The sequence below is a fragment of the Oculina patagonica genome, chromosome 4 (assembly GCF_052425735.1).
Source record: "Oculina patagonica isolate OP01 chromosome 4, crgOcupat, whole genome shotgun sequence".
Lineage (NCBI taxonomy): Eukaryota > Metazoa > Cnidaria > Anthozoa > Scleractinia > Oculinidae > Oculina > Oculina patagonica.
Genome location: NC_135761.1, coordinates 9739697 through 9755833, shown reverse-complemented (window position 1 = coordinate 9755833; position 16137 = coordinate 9739697). Strand labels below are relative to the sequence as shown.

General features: G+C 35.6%; 2 protein-coding genes across 2 annotated transcripts in view; one reads left to right on the top strand and one right to left on the bottom strand.

Moving 5' to 3' along the window:
* LOC144649479 (cyclic GMP-AMP synthase-like receptor 2) overlaps positions 1-16137 on the bottom strand; it is a 113772-nt gene that overhangs the window by 26229 nt on the left and 71406 nt on the right. The gene's annotated exons all lie outside the window — the stretch shown is intronic.
* On the top strand, positions 2635-15386 carry LOC144649475 (uncharacterized). The gene is made up of 6 exons (XM_078508960.1): positions 2635-2754; positions 6877-6975; positions 8467-8656; positions 9129-9305; positions 10339-10458; positions 12324-15386. Exons 3-6 carry the CDS (start codon positions 8492-8494, stop codon positions 14628-14630), a joined length of 2769 nt encoding a protein of 922 aa, XP_078365086.1. The 5' UTR covers positions 2635-2754; positions 6877-6975; positions 8467-8491; the 3' UTR covers positions 14631-15386.

Sequence of the window (16137 nt, the reverse complement as noted above, 5' to 3'; positions counted from 1 at the left end):
ATATTAAGCTAACGTGGTTTCGAAAATTTCCAAACCTATTTTAAGTTATCCGAATTGTAAAAAATTTCCCAGATAGTCACCATTTCTAGTGAACGTGCCTTCAGAAATTTCTGACACTATTTCTGCTAAATGCGGTCGCAGAAAATTACGAAACCATTTCGAATTATACGTCGGTTTCAAAAATTTCCGAGGTTAGTTCCAACGCGTAGTTCGTAATCGTTGGCAGTTTTCGACATGAATTTTTCACACAAATTTGGTATCGGACATTTTCGAGGCCATTTCAATTGTTTCATATGGCACACGTACACAAACATAATTAAATACGCTTTGAAGAAAGGAATAGTTATACAATACAATATTTAACATAGGAAAGGCCAAGAACTTGTCACTTCAGAAGAAGGGACCTAAAAGTTAAGTAAAACGGTAAGTCAACAAAAAGTCATTTTTTTGAGTTAAGTGTGTTTGACAAGTTAATTAGAAAAAGCTGGAAAAATGCCATAAATGGAATTAAGAATCGCGAGGGACACGATGACATAATACATGTGCCCCATTTTATACTGGTGTATATGTATATGTCACTTTGTCTCACGCTTACATGACCCGCCTACGTCAAATAGTTCAACGTATTTTTAAGTATTGTAACGGGTTTATTTGAATTTTTGTTTAGTGTCCCCAATTAGCCTAGTCGTCTTAATACGTTGACGCTTTAAAAATTAGGGTTTTTACCTGACCTGACCTCACCTGACCTCACCTCACCTAAAAATTGAAATAAAAACGTAAAGACAACAAGAAGTCATCTTTTAGAATTAAGTGTGTTTGACAAGTTCAGTATAAAAAGCTGGTAGAATTGTTATAAATGGAAATACGAATGGCGACAGACACGCTGACATAATACATGTACCCCATTTTAACACTGGAGTTAGTGGAGTACGTGTATATGTCACTTTGTCTCGTGCTGAGTTGACAAGCATACATCAAATAGTTTGACACATGTTAAAGTATTTTAACGGGTATATTTGAATTATTGTTTAGTGTCCCCAGTTAGCCTAGTCGAGCTTAATACGTTGACGCTTTAAAAATAAGGGTTTTTACCTCACCTCACCTAAAAAGTAAAGTAAAAAAGGTAAAGACAACAAGAAATCATTTTTTAAGAGTAAAGTGTGTTTGACAAGTTAGGTAGAAAAAGCTGGAAAAATGCCATAAGGGAATTAAGATTGGCGAGAGACACGATGACATAATACATGTACCCCATTTTAATACTGGAGTACATGTATATGTCACTCTGTCTCACGCTGAGTTGACAAGCATACATCAAATCGTTTAACGTATTTAGTATTGTGGGTTTATTTGAATTCTTGTTTAGTTCCCCAGTTAACTAAGGTTTTTACCTCACCTCACCTCACGTCACCTAAAAATTGAAGTAAAAACGTAAAGACAACAAGAAGTCATCTTTTAGAGTAAAGTGTGTTTGACAAGTTCAGTATAAAAAGCTGGCAGAAATGTTATAAATAGAAATAAGAATGGCGACAGACACGCTGACATAATACATGTACCCCATTTTAACACTGGAGTACATGTATATGTCACTCTGTCCCGCGCTGCATACATAAAATAGTTTAATGTATGTTAAAGTATTTTAACGGGTTTATTTGAATTCTTGTTTAGTGTCCCAGTTAGCCCAGTCGGACATAATAAGTTGAAACTTAAATTAAAGATTTAACCTTACCTCACCTCACCTCACTTACAACACTGTGTCAGTACAAGTTCGCTTTTGGTACGTACGAATGTTGAACGTTTGTTGGGCTGATAACTTGTAAGATTGTAACATTAGTCCTCAGTCAAGAAAATGAAATATATCCTGGACACAAAGCTACAGACGTGCTCATTGATAGCATATTCTTGGTAAATTATTCAAGTTATGTGTGTTCTGTGCTGTGTGTTCTTTAGCTTCTGAATTATTACTTTTTCTTGTAATATGCTCATATTTTGGACTTAGCTTCCTAATTTGCATAGTAAAGACCTTTTTAAGTGTACATCCTTTTCAATATTTTTTCTCGTTTTCATCAAAAGTTTGTGGACGTTTCAATTTTAATCTTTTTAAATCTTTTTTCTTGAATTCTTCTTTATCAGCTCTTGTCAGGGTTTGGGGTATAAATGCCATATACATGTACTGTATGTATCACACATCATTTCTAAGATGTATGGATAGTTTACTCCAGTGTCGAGCCAGTAGAAGTTTACAAAACTTCAATTCTTCATTCCCCATTCCTCATTTTAGTTTAAATTTTTGTTCCCGGAATATCAAAAACTTATGATTCCTTTGCCTTATGAAGATTTTCGTGGAAATAGGAGGCTGGGTATTTTAAGTTTCGGTGAAAAGTCTAGAACACGTTTTCAATTATAATAGCTGTCCTCAGCTTGAGTTCCTTTTCTGTGAATTTGCTCATCTCAGATTTAGCATCTATATTGACCATCTTTAACTACTTTTTTTAGAAACTATTCCTTAAATGTCGAAACTTTCTACATAATAATCAATTTACCAGCAAAGCGGCATAAAATCTTTTACAAAGTGCAAACATTAAAATGAAGGGTGAATAGTTTTTATTCTAGTAGTATTGATCGGTTTATAAACTCACGTAATTTTTTTTTCAGAAGGGTTAATAAAAGTCAAAATCTCATCAGTTGATAGTCGTAGTTCTTTTGTCGCAGAACTACGTTTTAGATATTCTACCTCCCTGAGTAAGCCTGGTTAAGGTAAGAGTATTGAAAGTTGTTTGTGCTGATCCCTTTTTAGATTAAAATAACATGACCCCTTAGAAAAAAAATCGAAAAGAAATATGGGTGAATGCTGCTAAAGTCTATCTGTAATATTGCTGTTGAAATATTATTCACGTTTTCCAGCCCATTGTCACAGGTCTTCAGTTTTATTGTACTGTTAATATTCTATCGCTACTACATTTTTGTTTCATGGAATTTTTTAAGCCCGTTAGGTTCAAGAATAATTTCTACCAGAAGATTTTATTTTCTGACACCAATTTATTTTCCTTTTATCTTGCAACCTTAAAGCTTTAATTTTTACTAACTCCAAACGGTTTTTTCGCACTTATAAAAATGTTTTCGAGCAAGAAAGTTAGTAAAATTCCGCCTAAAGGTCTTTAGCATGTTTTATTTTTTCTGAAATTTTCTGAAAGTAGATTCAGCATCTTGTTTTGGAATAGCTAAGACTCGCCCTAAAGTTCTCAATCATCTCTTAAAATATTGATAAAGCTGTGACAACCTCAACTTGAGGCCTTTATTCTAGGAATTCACTTATGTTCTTATTTTAGGAATCTTACTATGGACAAATCCGTGGCACTTTCCGCCATTTCGTTTTTCGCTTGGTTAGTAGGGTTCGTAAAACTGAATATCTCTTTATTTTATATTTTCCGTTCTCGATAGTGCGATAAAGTTTTGAAAATTTTATCCTGTGCTTTATCCATTTTTTCTCTTTCCTTTTTATTAAATTATCATATTCCTTTTTCTGGTTCAATTTTATCCTTTTCTTTATTCCTTTTTCGATTTTTCATTTATCTTTTTTTCTTTTTTAGTTTTTCTTTATTTCTATTTTCCTTTTTCCTTTATTCCTTTTTCCTTTGTTCCGTTTTTCGTTTTACCTTTTTCCTTTTTACTATTTTCTTTTCTATTTATTTCTTTTTCTTTTCTCCTTTATTCTATCGTTGATTCAGAGGCATATTCTCAAACCCTTGTTATCGAGCAGCATGACACGTGTTCTAACCTCCTCTTCAACCGGCCACCATTCGTGTGACTTGCTCGAACGATGCTGTTTCATTTACTGAGAGTGAGGTATATCTGATAGATGGGTAAAGGTTTACCATCCACAACTTCAGAGATAATAATATTCTTGCGCCATTTCTAAGTTTAAACATGTTCTCTGCTTGACTTGAAAGTAAATTCCCGTCACGAGGGAAGCGACTGTTTCTTACTGCAGCTGGTTTCTCTCTTTTTGCCGCTTGTGCCGGCGGCCAAATAAGATGATTGGTACGAATAACGATTTCCAAAGGGAACGGGTAACTTGTCGATGGGGTCGTGCTTGCCAGTTATTTGCTGTCCATGTACTTCGTATGTGACAGATTAAGGATAATATGCCCGCAACATTGAAAACCATTGTGTCTGGATCGGGCATTACCACACTGTCATCACCGATTAGATAGATCGTTTCGGCCTGCAGGCTAAACACCTTGGACAACACAGTAATCGTGCTATTGTTAAGCTTTACTTTAAGAACTTGTTCTTTGCTTTGGACTTGCACAAAGTTCTTCACGTCAGAATTTGATCATGAAGACCACTAGGCACCAAATGAAGCTCACGGATTAGTGTATCTGCATTTTGTAAGATATTAATAAACGGTATTGATTGAGGCATTAAATGTTTTAAAGAGGAGTATGCATAATCCGTGGCACTTTCCGCCATTTCGTTTTTCGTTTGATTCATTTGGTTGGTAAAATTGAATATCTCTTCATTTTATATTTTCTGTTTTCGATAGTTGGATTATCTTTGTTTATTTTATCCTGCGCTTTCTCCGTTTTTCATATTTCTTTTTTCTAGTACCGTCTAATCATTTATCCTTTTACCCTTTTCTTTATTCAAATTTCTATTTTCCCTTTATCAATATTTTGTTTTTCTTTTTTCCTTTTTCTCTTTAACTTTTTTCTTTTTTTCTCTATTTCTTTTTTCATTTTACCTTCTTCCTTTTTACTTTTTTCTTTATTCTTTTTCTTCCTGTTTCTTTTTCTGTATTTCTTTTTCATTTTACCTTTTTCCTTTTCCTTTCTGTCATTTTTTCTTTTCTTTCAATCGCTTACCCAGTAACCTTTGCTCGCAAATTTCGCGCCATTTTTCGCCATTTCCATGTGAGCTTCATTTGGTGCCTAGTGGTCTTCATGATCAAATTCTGACGTGAAGAACTTTGTGCAAGTCCAAAGCAAAGAACAAGTTCTTAAAGTAAAGCTTAATAATAGCACGATTACTGTGTTGTCCAAGGTGTTTAGCCTGCAGGCCGAAACGATCTATCTAATCGGTGATGACAGTGTGGTAATGCCCGATCCAGACACAATGGTTTTCAATGTTGCGGGCATATTATCCTTAATCTGTCACATACGAAGTACATGGACAGCAAATAACTGGCAAGCACGACCCCATCGACAAGTTACCCGTTCCCTTTGGAAATCGTTATTCGTACCAATCATCTTATTTGGCCGCCGGCACAAGCGGCAAAAAGAGAGAAACCAGCTGCAGTAAGAAACAGTCGCTTCCCTCGTGACGGGAATTTACTTTCAAGTCAAGCAGAGAACATGTTTAAACTTAGAAATGGCGCAAGAATATTATTATCTCTGAAGTTGTGGATGGTAAACCTTTACCCATCTATCAGATATACCTCACTCTCAGTAAATGAAACAGCATCGTTCGAGCAAGTCACACGAATGGTGGCCGGTTGAAGAGGAGGTTAGAACACGTGTCATGCTGCTCGATAACAAGGGTTTGAGAATATGCCTCTGAATCAACGATAGAATAAAGGAGAAAAGAAAAAGAAATAAATAGAAAAGAAAATAGTAAAAAGGAAAAAGGTAAAACGAAAAACGGAACTAAGGAAAAAGGAATAAAGGAAAAAGGAAAATAGAAATAAAGAAAAACTAAAAAAGAAAAAAAGATAAATGAAAAATCGAAAAAGGAATAAAGAAAAGGATAAAATTGAACCAGAAAAAGGAATATGATAATTTAATAAAAAGGAAAGAGAAAAAATGGATAAAGCACAGGATAAAATTTTCAAAACTTTATCGCACTATCGAGAACGGAAAATATAAAATAAAGAGACATTCAGTTTTACGAACCCTACTAACCAAGCGAAAAACGAAATGGCGGAAAGTGCCACGGATTTGCATTCACCAACAACCTTACACGCTTTAAGCATCTTTTTAAAACTGTTTCAATTATTAAAGATGTGTGGTCTTTAGTTTTAACTTGTTTTCCTTGGAATCTGCCTATATCACAGACTTGGCATCTTAATTTGCATTAAAAAGATCGGTACCTTTTTTTAAGATTATGCGAATCCAGAACCATTTCAATGTTTTAATCTGTTTTTTCGTGTTTACTAGCTGTTTAGGCCTGTTAACTGACGAAACAGCATTGAGACCCAAAAGAAAACCTGTCAGACAAGTTCGTTGCCTGTTCTTGCATCGAGACCATCATTACAAAACATTATTTAGGCTCTATATCTACCAGTAGATACTTTCTATCTTAGTTTTTTATTGGAAATTTGCAAATGCTCGTTAAAAAGTATATTTTTTCTAGTCTAATTCTTAATCAGCTCGTATAAGGTTTTAGGATAAAAATTCAATGAACATAAACGGTGTATACCAAACATCATTTTATCGTATGCATCAATGAAAATCACCACCACCAAAAAAAACGAAAAACTTGCGATTCGTCCCTTGTATAAACCTATTCATGGAGACAATTTTTGGCGAAGGTTCTGGAATTTTTTTTCGTACAATAATTTCAGCTGTTCCCAGCTGGAGTCCTTTTCTAGGAATTATTTGGTCACGTCGCAGTCAGCATAATATCTTGACATTTCCAACAACTTGTTTCAAAAGTATCCACAAACATCTCCAAGCTTAACCGAGCTTTTCTACAACAAAACGTCTTTTCTGTGTAATATCTGCTTAACCAGCAAAGCCGCTAGAATTTTTTACAAAATGCAAAAATGAAAAATGAAAAACAAAAATGAAACCGAAAGGTGTTCCCTATAACATAATGGTTAAATTTTAATCCAGCAGTATTGATTGGCTAATAAACTCATGCACGTGATTTATTTTTCAGAAGGGTTGATAACAGTCGTAATCTCATCAGTTGCTAGTCGTTCCACGCCGCAGAACTAATTTTGGAGAAATGCTACAGCCCTGTGTAAGCCTGGTCTAGGTAAGCGTATTGAAACTTGTTTGTGCTGATAAATTATTAGGTTATAACATGATCCCCCAGATAAAACTTCATGGGAAGAAATGTCCTTCAAACAGAATGCTGTTAAAGTGTATCTGTAAAACTGTTGTTGAACAATTATTGAAGTTATGTCATCCCAATGTCACGGTTCTATAGTTTTATCAAACTTGTTAACATTCAGGTGCTGTAGTTTTTAGCTTCAGTTTTTAGTTCCATGAGATTTTTTAAGCCTGTTAATCGTCTGTTTAGGTTCAAGAATAGTTTCTGCCAATAAAGTTTGTTTTCTGACACCAATTTATTTTTTCTTCTACTTTATAACGTGAAAGCTTCTCGTTTTTTATTCGCCCGAAAAGTTTTTAACACTCATAATTTTAAGAAAGTGATTAAAAGAGTGATTAACATTTCGTCCCAAGGTCTACAAATGTTTTAGTGGTAAAGCTCTCTGTTTTAGTTATTTTTTTCTTGATTTTTCTGCAAGTGAATTCAGCATCAGAAGTAATTAGAATTCAGCTCAAAGTTCTCAAGCATATTATTCATTATTAATGAAGCTGTGACTACCTCAGCTCACGTTCAGCTCGAATCCTTTTTTAGACATTTATTTATGTCAGATATGGTATCTTACTGTGGACATTTTGAGAAAGTGTTTCAAGAGTATCCACAAACATTTAGCTAGATGAAACTGCATTAAATAAGACAACTGATGAACGGCATTGACTGAGGAATGTTTGAGAAGTTAAGGTGACTAACATTTATCGTCCCTTCATGGCGACAACTTACATAACAATTTAGAGTCAATATTAGTTTCACGAGATGACGACGATTCCATAATGTACCAGGATGGAAGAATTTATAAATTTTCATTTTACATTTGTGAGGAGAGGATCCCTTCCACGGAGGGAACTTTTTTGACCTTTTTTGATTATTTACTTCGTTAACTTGTCTTTTTCCCCTAGAGAAAACAATACGTTGAATTTTGTCTATACTTAACCGAATTCGTTGTATCACATCGCATATACATTATTCGTGCATTGTTTAAGTGGAGGCGAACGAATAATCTCGCGATGGGAATATTTCCCTTGAGTAATAACAGCTTAAACACGTTTCACTGTGGAGGTATATCACAGGTTAAAACATCAAACTAAGTGGTCCCAAATTCAAGTGTCAACTAAATTCTACTATTGTTACTTTTCGACCAGTGCTGCTGTCAATAAGCTGTCACTTCCATCATGACCGGCATAGCCGTTTAAGAAATTGGAGGATGTCTGCACTAGATGAATTCTACTGGATATCTGACCTTATGATTACTGACAATTTCCTCTCCTTCGATGAACTTGCCTCATTTAGATCATTATAAAAGAGGTTTACCGTTAAATATATTGGATAAACCCTAATGGATTAAGTCATGTAGGTAGACAACCACTTAAAATTCTTTTTCAGGCATAGTTTTTTTTCATACAAGCTATTCTTTTTTAGATCCAGCGCTTACCTGAAAAGCAAGATGGACCTGCTAACTTTAAGAATTGAGATACATGGATTTGAAAAATCCTATGACCCTGAAGGGGACGGTGACTGCTTCTACAACGCAGCTGCTTTCCAACTGGGAAGAGATGCAAGTGACTTAAAAAATGAAATTTTTGACTATCTGGCCCATAACCAATATGATGTAAGTTATATTTATTATCAGCTCGGCCCTTTTTAATTGTTGTTAATAGTGCAAGAGGACCTTTGCATTCCATGGCGCAGTGAGAACGGAAGATTATGAGTAGTGCATGAAGGTGCATGTGAAAGTTCGATAAAAACGTAATGTTCAACCTAAGAATTTAGATTTATTAATTCGAAATACGATAAACAGGATAAACAAACATATTTCAAAATTTGTGATAAACATAATATAACCCTCCGTTAAAAAGATATTTGGGTTTAGAATTCGCATGCTTTGAACGAAGGCAATCTCACATAGAAAGTGCAATTGGCCAACAAAAGCTAAGCTGAATTAAGGTTGAGCATAGAAAATGGCGTCTGATTTCGAGTCCACGCAGTTTTTTTCTGTCATCGTTTCTTGTATAGTGTTCTCATTGGTCATTCAATCATTTATAATTCTCTACTTTCTCCACAAAAATTCCATTTTTTCTTAGTCAAGAGGACAGAACAGACTCGATTTTATATATAATGGTGATATTCAAAATCAAGATGTGCCTTCTGACTGGACTGAAGCTCTTACTTTGTTACGCAACAACTGGGCAAACGAGTTGGTCATCAGAGCATTGTCTGAATGCTTGCATTGTAAAATAACAATTATTACAACTTCCGGGGTAAGCAATTTACTCTTTTCTAAACTTCAATACAATCTAATCTTTTAAAGTTATTGAAAATAGCGTCTTTTGATTGTCACAATTCGTCTCTTGCTGAAGAGAGAAGTTTTGCTAGCTGTCCTGGCAAAGTTCGCGGCCTTCACAACATTTACAGAACTACGTATTGTAAGAATGTTGGATAGAAATTTTATGGGCGAGCAGTGAAACAATCACAATCACTTTTAGAGATGCTTTGAAGTGCTGTTTTTAGTATAACAGAATTCCTCGAATAAGCGCCGCATCGGGACTGCGGCGCTTATTCGGGGCGGCGCTTATTAACTTTTTAGTTCCAAATGCGGCGCTTATTCGAGGGCGGCGCTTATTCGGGGGCGGCGCTTATTCGAGTAAATACGGTATTGCCAAGTGCGAACGATCCATTTGAGTAAGCCTGGCATGATCTACCTTATTCTCACTTAATTTCGCGAGTACTAAATTTCGCGATTTTCGCGATTTTGAAAAAATCGCGAAATTTAATACTCGCGAAATATAGGACACGCGAAGTTTAAAATCGCGAAATTTAATATCGTACTGATAATATAAAAAAATAATGAAACTCGATGTGTTTTATCATAGTTATTCTAACATGTGTGAGCTTCATGTTTAAGAGTTTTATGTTTAATTTTGTCCATTAGTCATCTCCCAGTATTTCAGTCGCACTGTTCGAACTGATCTCTGCCGCCAAGTTCCTCAAAATCTCATATAAATTATTGTGTTACAGTTTCGAGGTCAAAGCTTCATATTAAAGAATAGATAAAAATCGCGAAATTTAATACACTCCAACTGTACCTTTCTCTCAAAATCGCGAAATTAAGTACTCGCGAAATATGGCTCTTGATTTTTCGCGAAATTAAGTACTCGCGAAATTTAGTGAGAATAAGGTACATAATATCATAAAGAACGGGAGCCTCGTTCGCATGACTAGCTTTTTGTTAGGAGTTTTGCGCGAAAATGTCAGCGATTCTTTTATTCTTAAATTAGAAACTTTTGTTTACAGGAAACACCAGATTCATATATTAAGGTTATTGACCCTCCTGAACAAGATGGGACACCACACCATGAGCTCTATTTCGGTCACACTGGAAATCACTACTTTGCTCTCAGGGAAAAATATTCGGTAGGTATTTATATCCAATTGTGTGTATTACAGGATCTTACTTGAAATAACAAATTAATCAATTAATTTTGAAGTCACGGATTAACACGGCTCTTAATCTCTATGATTATCATAAAAGATTCACCTTATACAGTTTATGTGGCTTCTTTTTAAAAGTGAAAGAAATCGCGCGTAAGACCATTTCACTGGAAGGCACCCTGATGTATTAATAGCAACCTGCACAAAAGTAATTGAAATATTTATAAGAACTGAAATCAACTGAGACAAATGAACTGAATTTTTACTGGACAAAAGTCTCGTAAAGAAAGGAGCTTCTCAGGCCGAGGTACATACGTTGGCCATGCATAGGTGGTCATGTCACTGTCGAGAAAAAAAAAATGAGTGTTCTTAATTGTTCAGTTATACTTTAACGGATTGTGAGGACATAACTACAAATTGACGGCCACTTCCAAAATAAGACATCTCTTCCTTAAAATTAACGCAGTCCTTTCATTTTCACATTTTTATCAAATAATTAGAAAATCATTTTATAATATAGATAGGAGTCTACGCGCGCTCTGATTGGCTAAAAACCTATGTTTTATCAGAGTATAAAACATAGAAAAATCATGTTTTATTGTTTTTCGTCAGCTTTCCTCGAGTGCTTCGCGCGTCGTTGACTGTTCGTTGGCTATAACCACTCGTATCCAACAAGGTAGAATGGAATAATTGTTTTATCGAATTCCTTTTTAAGTATAAATCCACTGGACATTTCATTTTGATGTAAACGAAGTGAAATTATGAGGCGGGAAAATTTGTGCCGCGGTGTTCACTTCTTGAGTTGAATGAAACTCGCAAGGAAAGCGAGCGAGAGAGTTTTCTTTCGAAGATTTGCTTCAACAATCTCTACTTAAATCGTCTATTCATGCTGGAACTTGATTGTGACAACAATTATGGTTTACGGGAAGATCCGAAGCAATAGCTTTTTTGGAAATTATACGGCTTGTTCAAGCCGAACGAAGCAAGGGACGGCTGCCATCGAGACTATTATATTATGCTGAGACGAAATTGCATTCAGAGTCGGTGAAGTTTATTGAAGTTCATAAAGACAAGACCAAGATTGAAAGGTAAACAAATTTACCTGAATGTTTAGCCTTATTTTATGTCGAACACTAAATGAAATTGTGTCAGTTTTCTGGTCTTCCCGTAAACTATTTTCTGCTTTTCATCTTTGTTTACTCGCTCTTGTTGTGCATATTTTTAATTAAACGTTTCACTCGCGGTGTCTAAAATCTATATCATAAAGCAAATAAAGAAGCCTAAGCCATGTTTTATTCTGTCATAAAACACTCCGGGCATTTGAGAACACTCGAGAAATGTAGAAAACATTCGCCTGCGGCTCATGTTTTCTACATTTCCCTCGTGTTCTCAAATGCCCGTCGTGTTTTATGACAGTATAAAACATGGCTTAGGCTTCTTTATTTGTTAAATAATCTTTAATTATTTCAGGAAATCAATTATTGGAAACCTCATACTCGCATGCCCATCAAAGGTTTTCATACATCAGAAATCTCAATCGAAATTTGTAAACCAATTAAAATATCAAGTATGTACGGTCATACCCGCGATGGAAACCGCGTGTTACAAATATTAACTTATTAAATTATTATTAATCACAGCAACTGCCGTCGCTTTTAAGTTCATAAAACCTGGATCAGCCCCTGCGTATTTAACTTTGCACTCCTCACACTTTGTGCAGTCAGGTTACATGAAAGCTGCAACCGTTTTTAAGCTTAATATATTTGAATACTTTTAAGATGATCTACCGTAAATTGTAGGGTTCACTTTGTTTTTACATTTCCTGTTTTATTTATATTCTGCCATAGCCATCTCTACCAGGCTTTGACGAGAAATCTAAAGTTTGGCCACAGCTATTCTCTACATCACTCAACTTTATTCTGCCAGTGGAATATCTAATTGGTGAAATGTTCTGGTTTCAAGAAATAAATGAAGCAAAGCAGTTGGATTCATACTACCATCTTTTGCCAGTTGGAAGTTGTGCTGAGGGGCTTTGCATTCCTCGCAGTATTCTACATAAAAGTGGAAACAATTTTTCGGATTCTTTGGATTCTTCGGATTCTGACGAATCTTTTCCAATGTTAGCCGCTGATCTTGACATAATGTCAGTCAAAGAACCCTTTGAAATGAACGGCAACGAAAAAATACCAATTTTCGATATTGTCCAAAGTGGAAATGACCCCAGATATGTCTTGTTACGTTATACCGAGCAGTGGAAAAAACTTCATAAACCTTCTGAAAACTCTGATTTTGTTCCTCATTCATTTCTTTTGACAACTGGAATTTTTGAAAATTTTATTGACCCAGCGCTAGCGGGACTGAAGACGGGGAAAGTTAAAATGATTATGGATTTGCTCTTCGACAGATTGCATGGTCCCGCACGTAAATTATATTTTTTGTATGAAGCTTTTGTGTCATTAGATAAAACAGTTGTCTTCAAATACCCAAATGGATGGCCTGAGTCTGCAAAGGAATGGCCGAGACGTCTCCTCAAAAGTGATTGGCCTTCGTCTGCACTTGTTTCGGACATCCTTCAATCTGGGTGTCATTTGGCTCCTGTCGGCAGAGGAAAACGTGAAAACCTCGCAAATCCAGAGTTAGCAACCTGTGCACAAAGCCCAGAGGTAGAAGGACCAATTATGGACGAACATGAGTGGCGAATATCCTTTTCGTTGGCCGAAAATAAACTTGGTCAAAGCCTGTCTCCAGTGCAGCGACACATCTTCGTTCTGCTAAAGATAATAAAGAAAGCCTACCTGAATGATCATGATGTGATCTCCACGTACCATCTAAAAAATATTTTTTTCTGGGAATGCGAAAACAGAGAGAATGATTTCTGGAGGGAGGACAACTCCTGCGAGTGTCTACTGTCATTGCTGGATCGCTTTGTAGACTGTTTGAAGAAACGTCACCTGCCCCATTACATCATGCCAGATAGTGACCTTTTTATGTCTGCCGACACAGTAAAACTAGATGAAGCGGCTAAAATAGTTCTTGAAGTGAGAGAAAACCTTTTTGAAAAAGCAGTTAGTTTTTTGACAAGACTTCAGCCAATGATGTTTCAGTCAAGAGAATTTGCTAACGGCTTTTTTGACTCAAAATTCCAGACCAAACTGATTACAGAAGAGGTAACAAATGAGTTGATAGATTCTCTCTGTCAGCATTATAAAGAGGTTATTGCAGGCGAACACAGAAACAAGAACAGAAATGCAATGAAAGGTCAACAAATGAAGCTAATCGTCGATTGCATGCTTTGTATTCTTGACATTTTGGATCAGTTTTTCTCGGAAAGTGCATTTTCGCAGACCTCTCTGAATTCGAATATTTCAGATCCAGCATTTTCCAGTTCATTGTGGTCAAAATACAAAGATGCCTTTGTTATCGAGGTGACAAAAATAGAAAGTGTTTTTGATGTTTCACAGTTCACAGAACAAGATTTCCTATTCAATGTTCACTGGTGGTATGCAATGCAAGAAATGTTAATTGTCTTAAGAGAGGTGTACGATTCTCCCTGTGCCAGCAAACTTGTGAACTTTTTTACGAAGATTTTGCCTTTGATATTGCAAGTTACAGACGAAATCAGACTGTTCAGGGTCCTCAACGCACTCGTTTCTGTTGTCGAAAACCATAACGTAAAAAAGGTGTTAGATTCAATTAGAGATTACTGGCGCCAGCTGGGAAATATCGTAAAACTTAGTGTTTGCGAAATCTCGCCTCTCCTTTTGCGCGTTCATGAGTCCCTTTTGGCAAGAAGTTATTGCAAGCAATGGTTTGCCAAAAACGGAAAGCAAAGCGCGCATATTGAGGATAGGGAAAGATTTACTCGTTTGGTTAGAGAGGATATCAAAAGCTATCCCCACGCACTGCACCTTGATGAAGAATTCATCAAACTATCACTCATGTTTTTTGATGAAATGATCATGGGAAGGGATTCATGTCAAATCGTCCCTGAAACGACTGTCATGAAACAAGTAAAGGAAATTCAGCAGCGCATTGCTCACGAAACTGTTAAGGCCGTGAAAACAACTAATTTCCTAGCGGAAAAATTTTTAAGTGATGATTTTTTCAGCAGTTTGATAGAGATGATCAATAAATTGCTAACTTTTGAAAGCTAGAAATTTAAAGCCCTGTAGCTGATGTGTAGCTGTAACGCTTGATTTATGCATATGCATTCAATTTGGTTGTTGAGAACATTGTATTCTTTTTGGGATACTCACTACATGACGAAATCCGTTCAGTTTCAATATACCCTTGTTTCGCGTCTGGAATTTCCGTTTAAACTATAAATCTAGCTGAACTCTTCAGTATGAAATGAGAACGGCTAAGTTTTGGCAAACGGCGAAAAGTAAAGCGCCATGAGCCATGGATATGGCGCTATATAAATCTTTTATTATTATTATTATTATTATTATTATTATTATTATTATTATTATTATTATTATTATTATTATTATTATTAAGTATTTTTTTTCGCTCGAACTGCAAATGTAGCAGCCGAATTTTTGTATTTATAGGAAAAATTGAGAAAAAAAGCTGTTGGTTTTAATTTCTCTAGAATCGAAACATGCAAAAAATTAGCTTTGATAAAATAAGCTTGTGTTGGGTATGCAAACTTGGTGCGTTTTCCGTGTAAAGACGTTGTAAAGTAGTCAGCAGCGTAAAGTACCCTTTTGGCTGTAAGTAATAGTAATTAAGTGAAATGAAGAAATAGTACTTATGACATATCACAGAAAGAACGGGCTTCGATGTAACTTGTAAAATTTTACGCTTTTATCTATTTCAACTACATGTGTTGTTAACTCCATGTGTTTATATCTTAAATAAATATGTAAATAACTTTTTTGTATGTTTTCAATTCTTGTATTGATGGCAAAGTGTGAGTAAATTGGTTTTTTGTAAACTTACAGTTGTTTACTGTGTGAAATAAAGATTTGAACAGAACGCATGCTAAGAGGTTTTAAACCGTTGTAGGACCTTTTTAAAATTTATTTTGTTCCTTTTTTTTATTAACGGAAGTCCTTTTTCATTAACGGAAGACAATTGCCAATGCTGATCAATTTTGACCGTCAAAAGTTACTTTCTCCGTCCAACCGATCGAAGCTCAAATTGATTATCACTCGGTTTGTTGGTAGTAGGGTAAGCATTGTGCTTCTTTCATATAGAATCAAGAACGATCATGTTACTGACATACAAAAAACAGAAAAGTAGGAGCGAACGAAATTCTTTTCATCGTTTTGCTAATATTGAGCACAAGTAAGCTCGTCCTCGGACCTTGCGAGCGGCGTCTCTCCCCAGTCCTATTCGTATCTATTCGCCCGTCCCAGATCCCAGATCCTTTTCTGGAAGCCACGATTGTGCACTAAAATGTGGATTCTGTCATCAAAACAATACCCTTGTTTCTTGCTCTTTTCTTTGCTTTGGAAATACAATATGAATACACTTTTCCCCGAAACCTCTCTTTCGACCTTTTCTTCCCAATCAATTTTTTTGCTAACTCTTTTCGGTTTGCTCTCCTTTTCTCTGGCTTACTCAAAGACAAGGCTCCCTTTAACAGTCAAATAAGCTAAATTGTGGTTAGGTACATTTACCAGCTGCTGCTCGGGAAATAAGCCCTCCCCGAAA

What these genes read in the sequence shown, in the direction of transcription:
- LOC144649475 (XM_078508960.1), top strand. Translation starts at nt 8,492, where the DNA reads ATGGACCTGCTAACTTTAAGAATTGAGATACATGGATTTGAAAAATCC. An exon ending in TGGCCCATAACCAATATGAT is followed by an intron (nt 8,657 to 9,128) that starts GTAAGTTATATT and finishes ATTTTTTCTTAG; the next exon opens with TCAAGAGGACAGAACAGACT. An exon ending in CAATTATTACAACTTCCGGG is followed by an intron (nt 9,306 to 10,338) that starts GTAAGCAATTTA and finishes TTTTGTTTACAG; the next exon opens with GAAACACCAGATTCATATAT.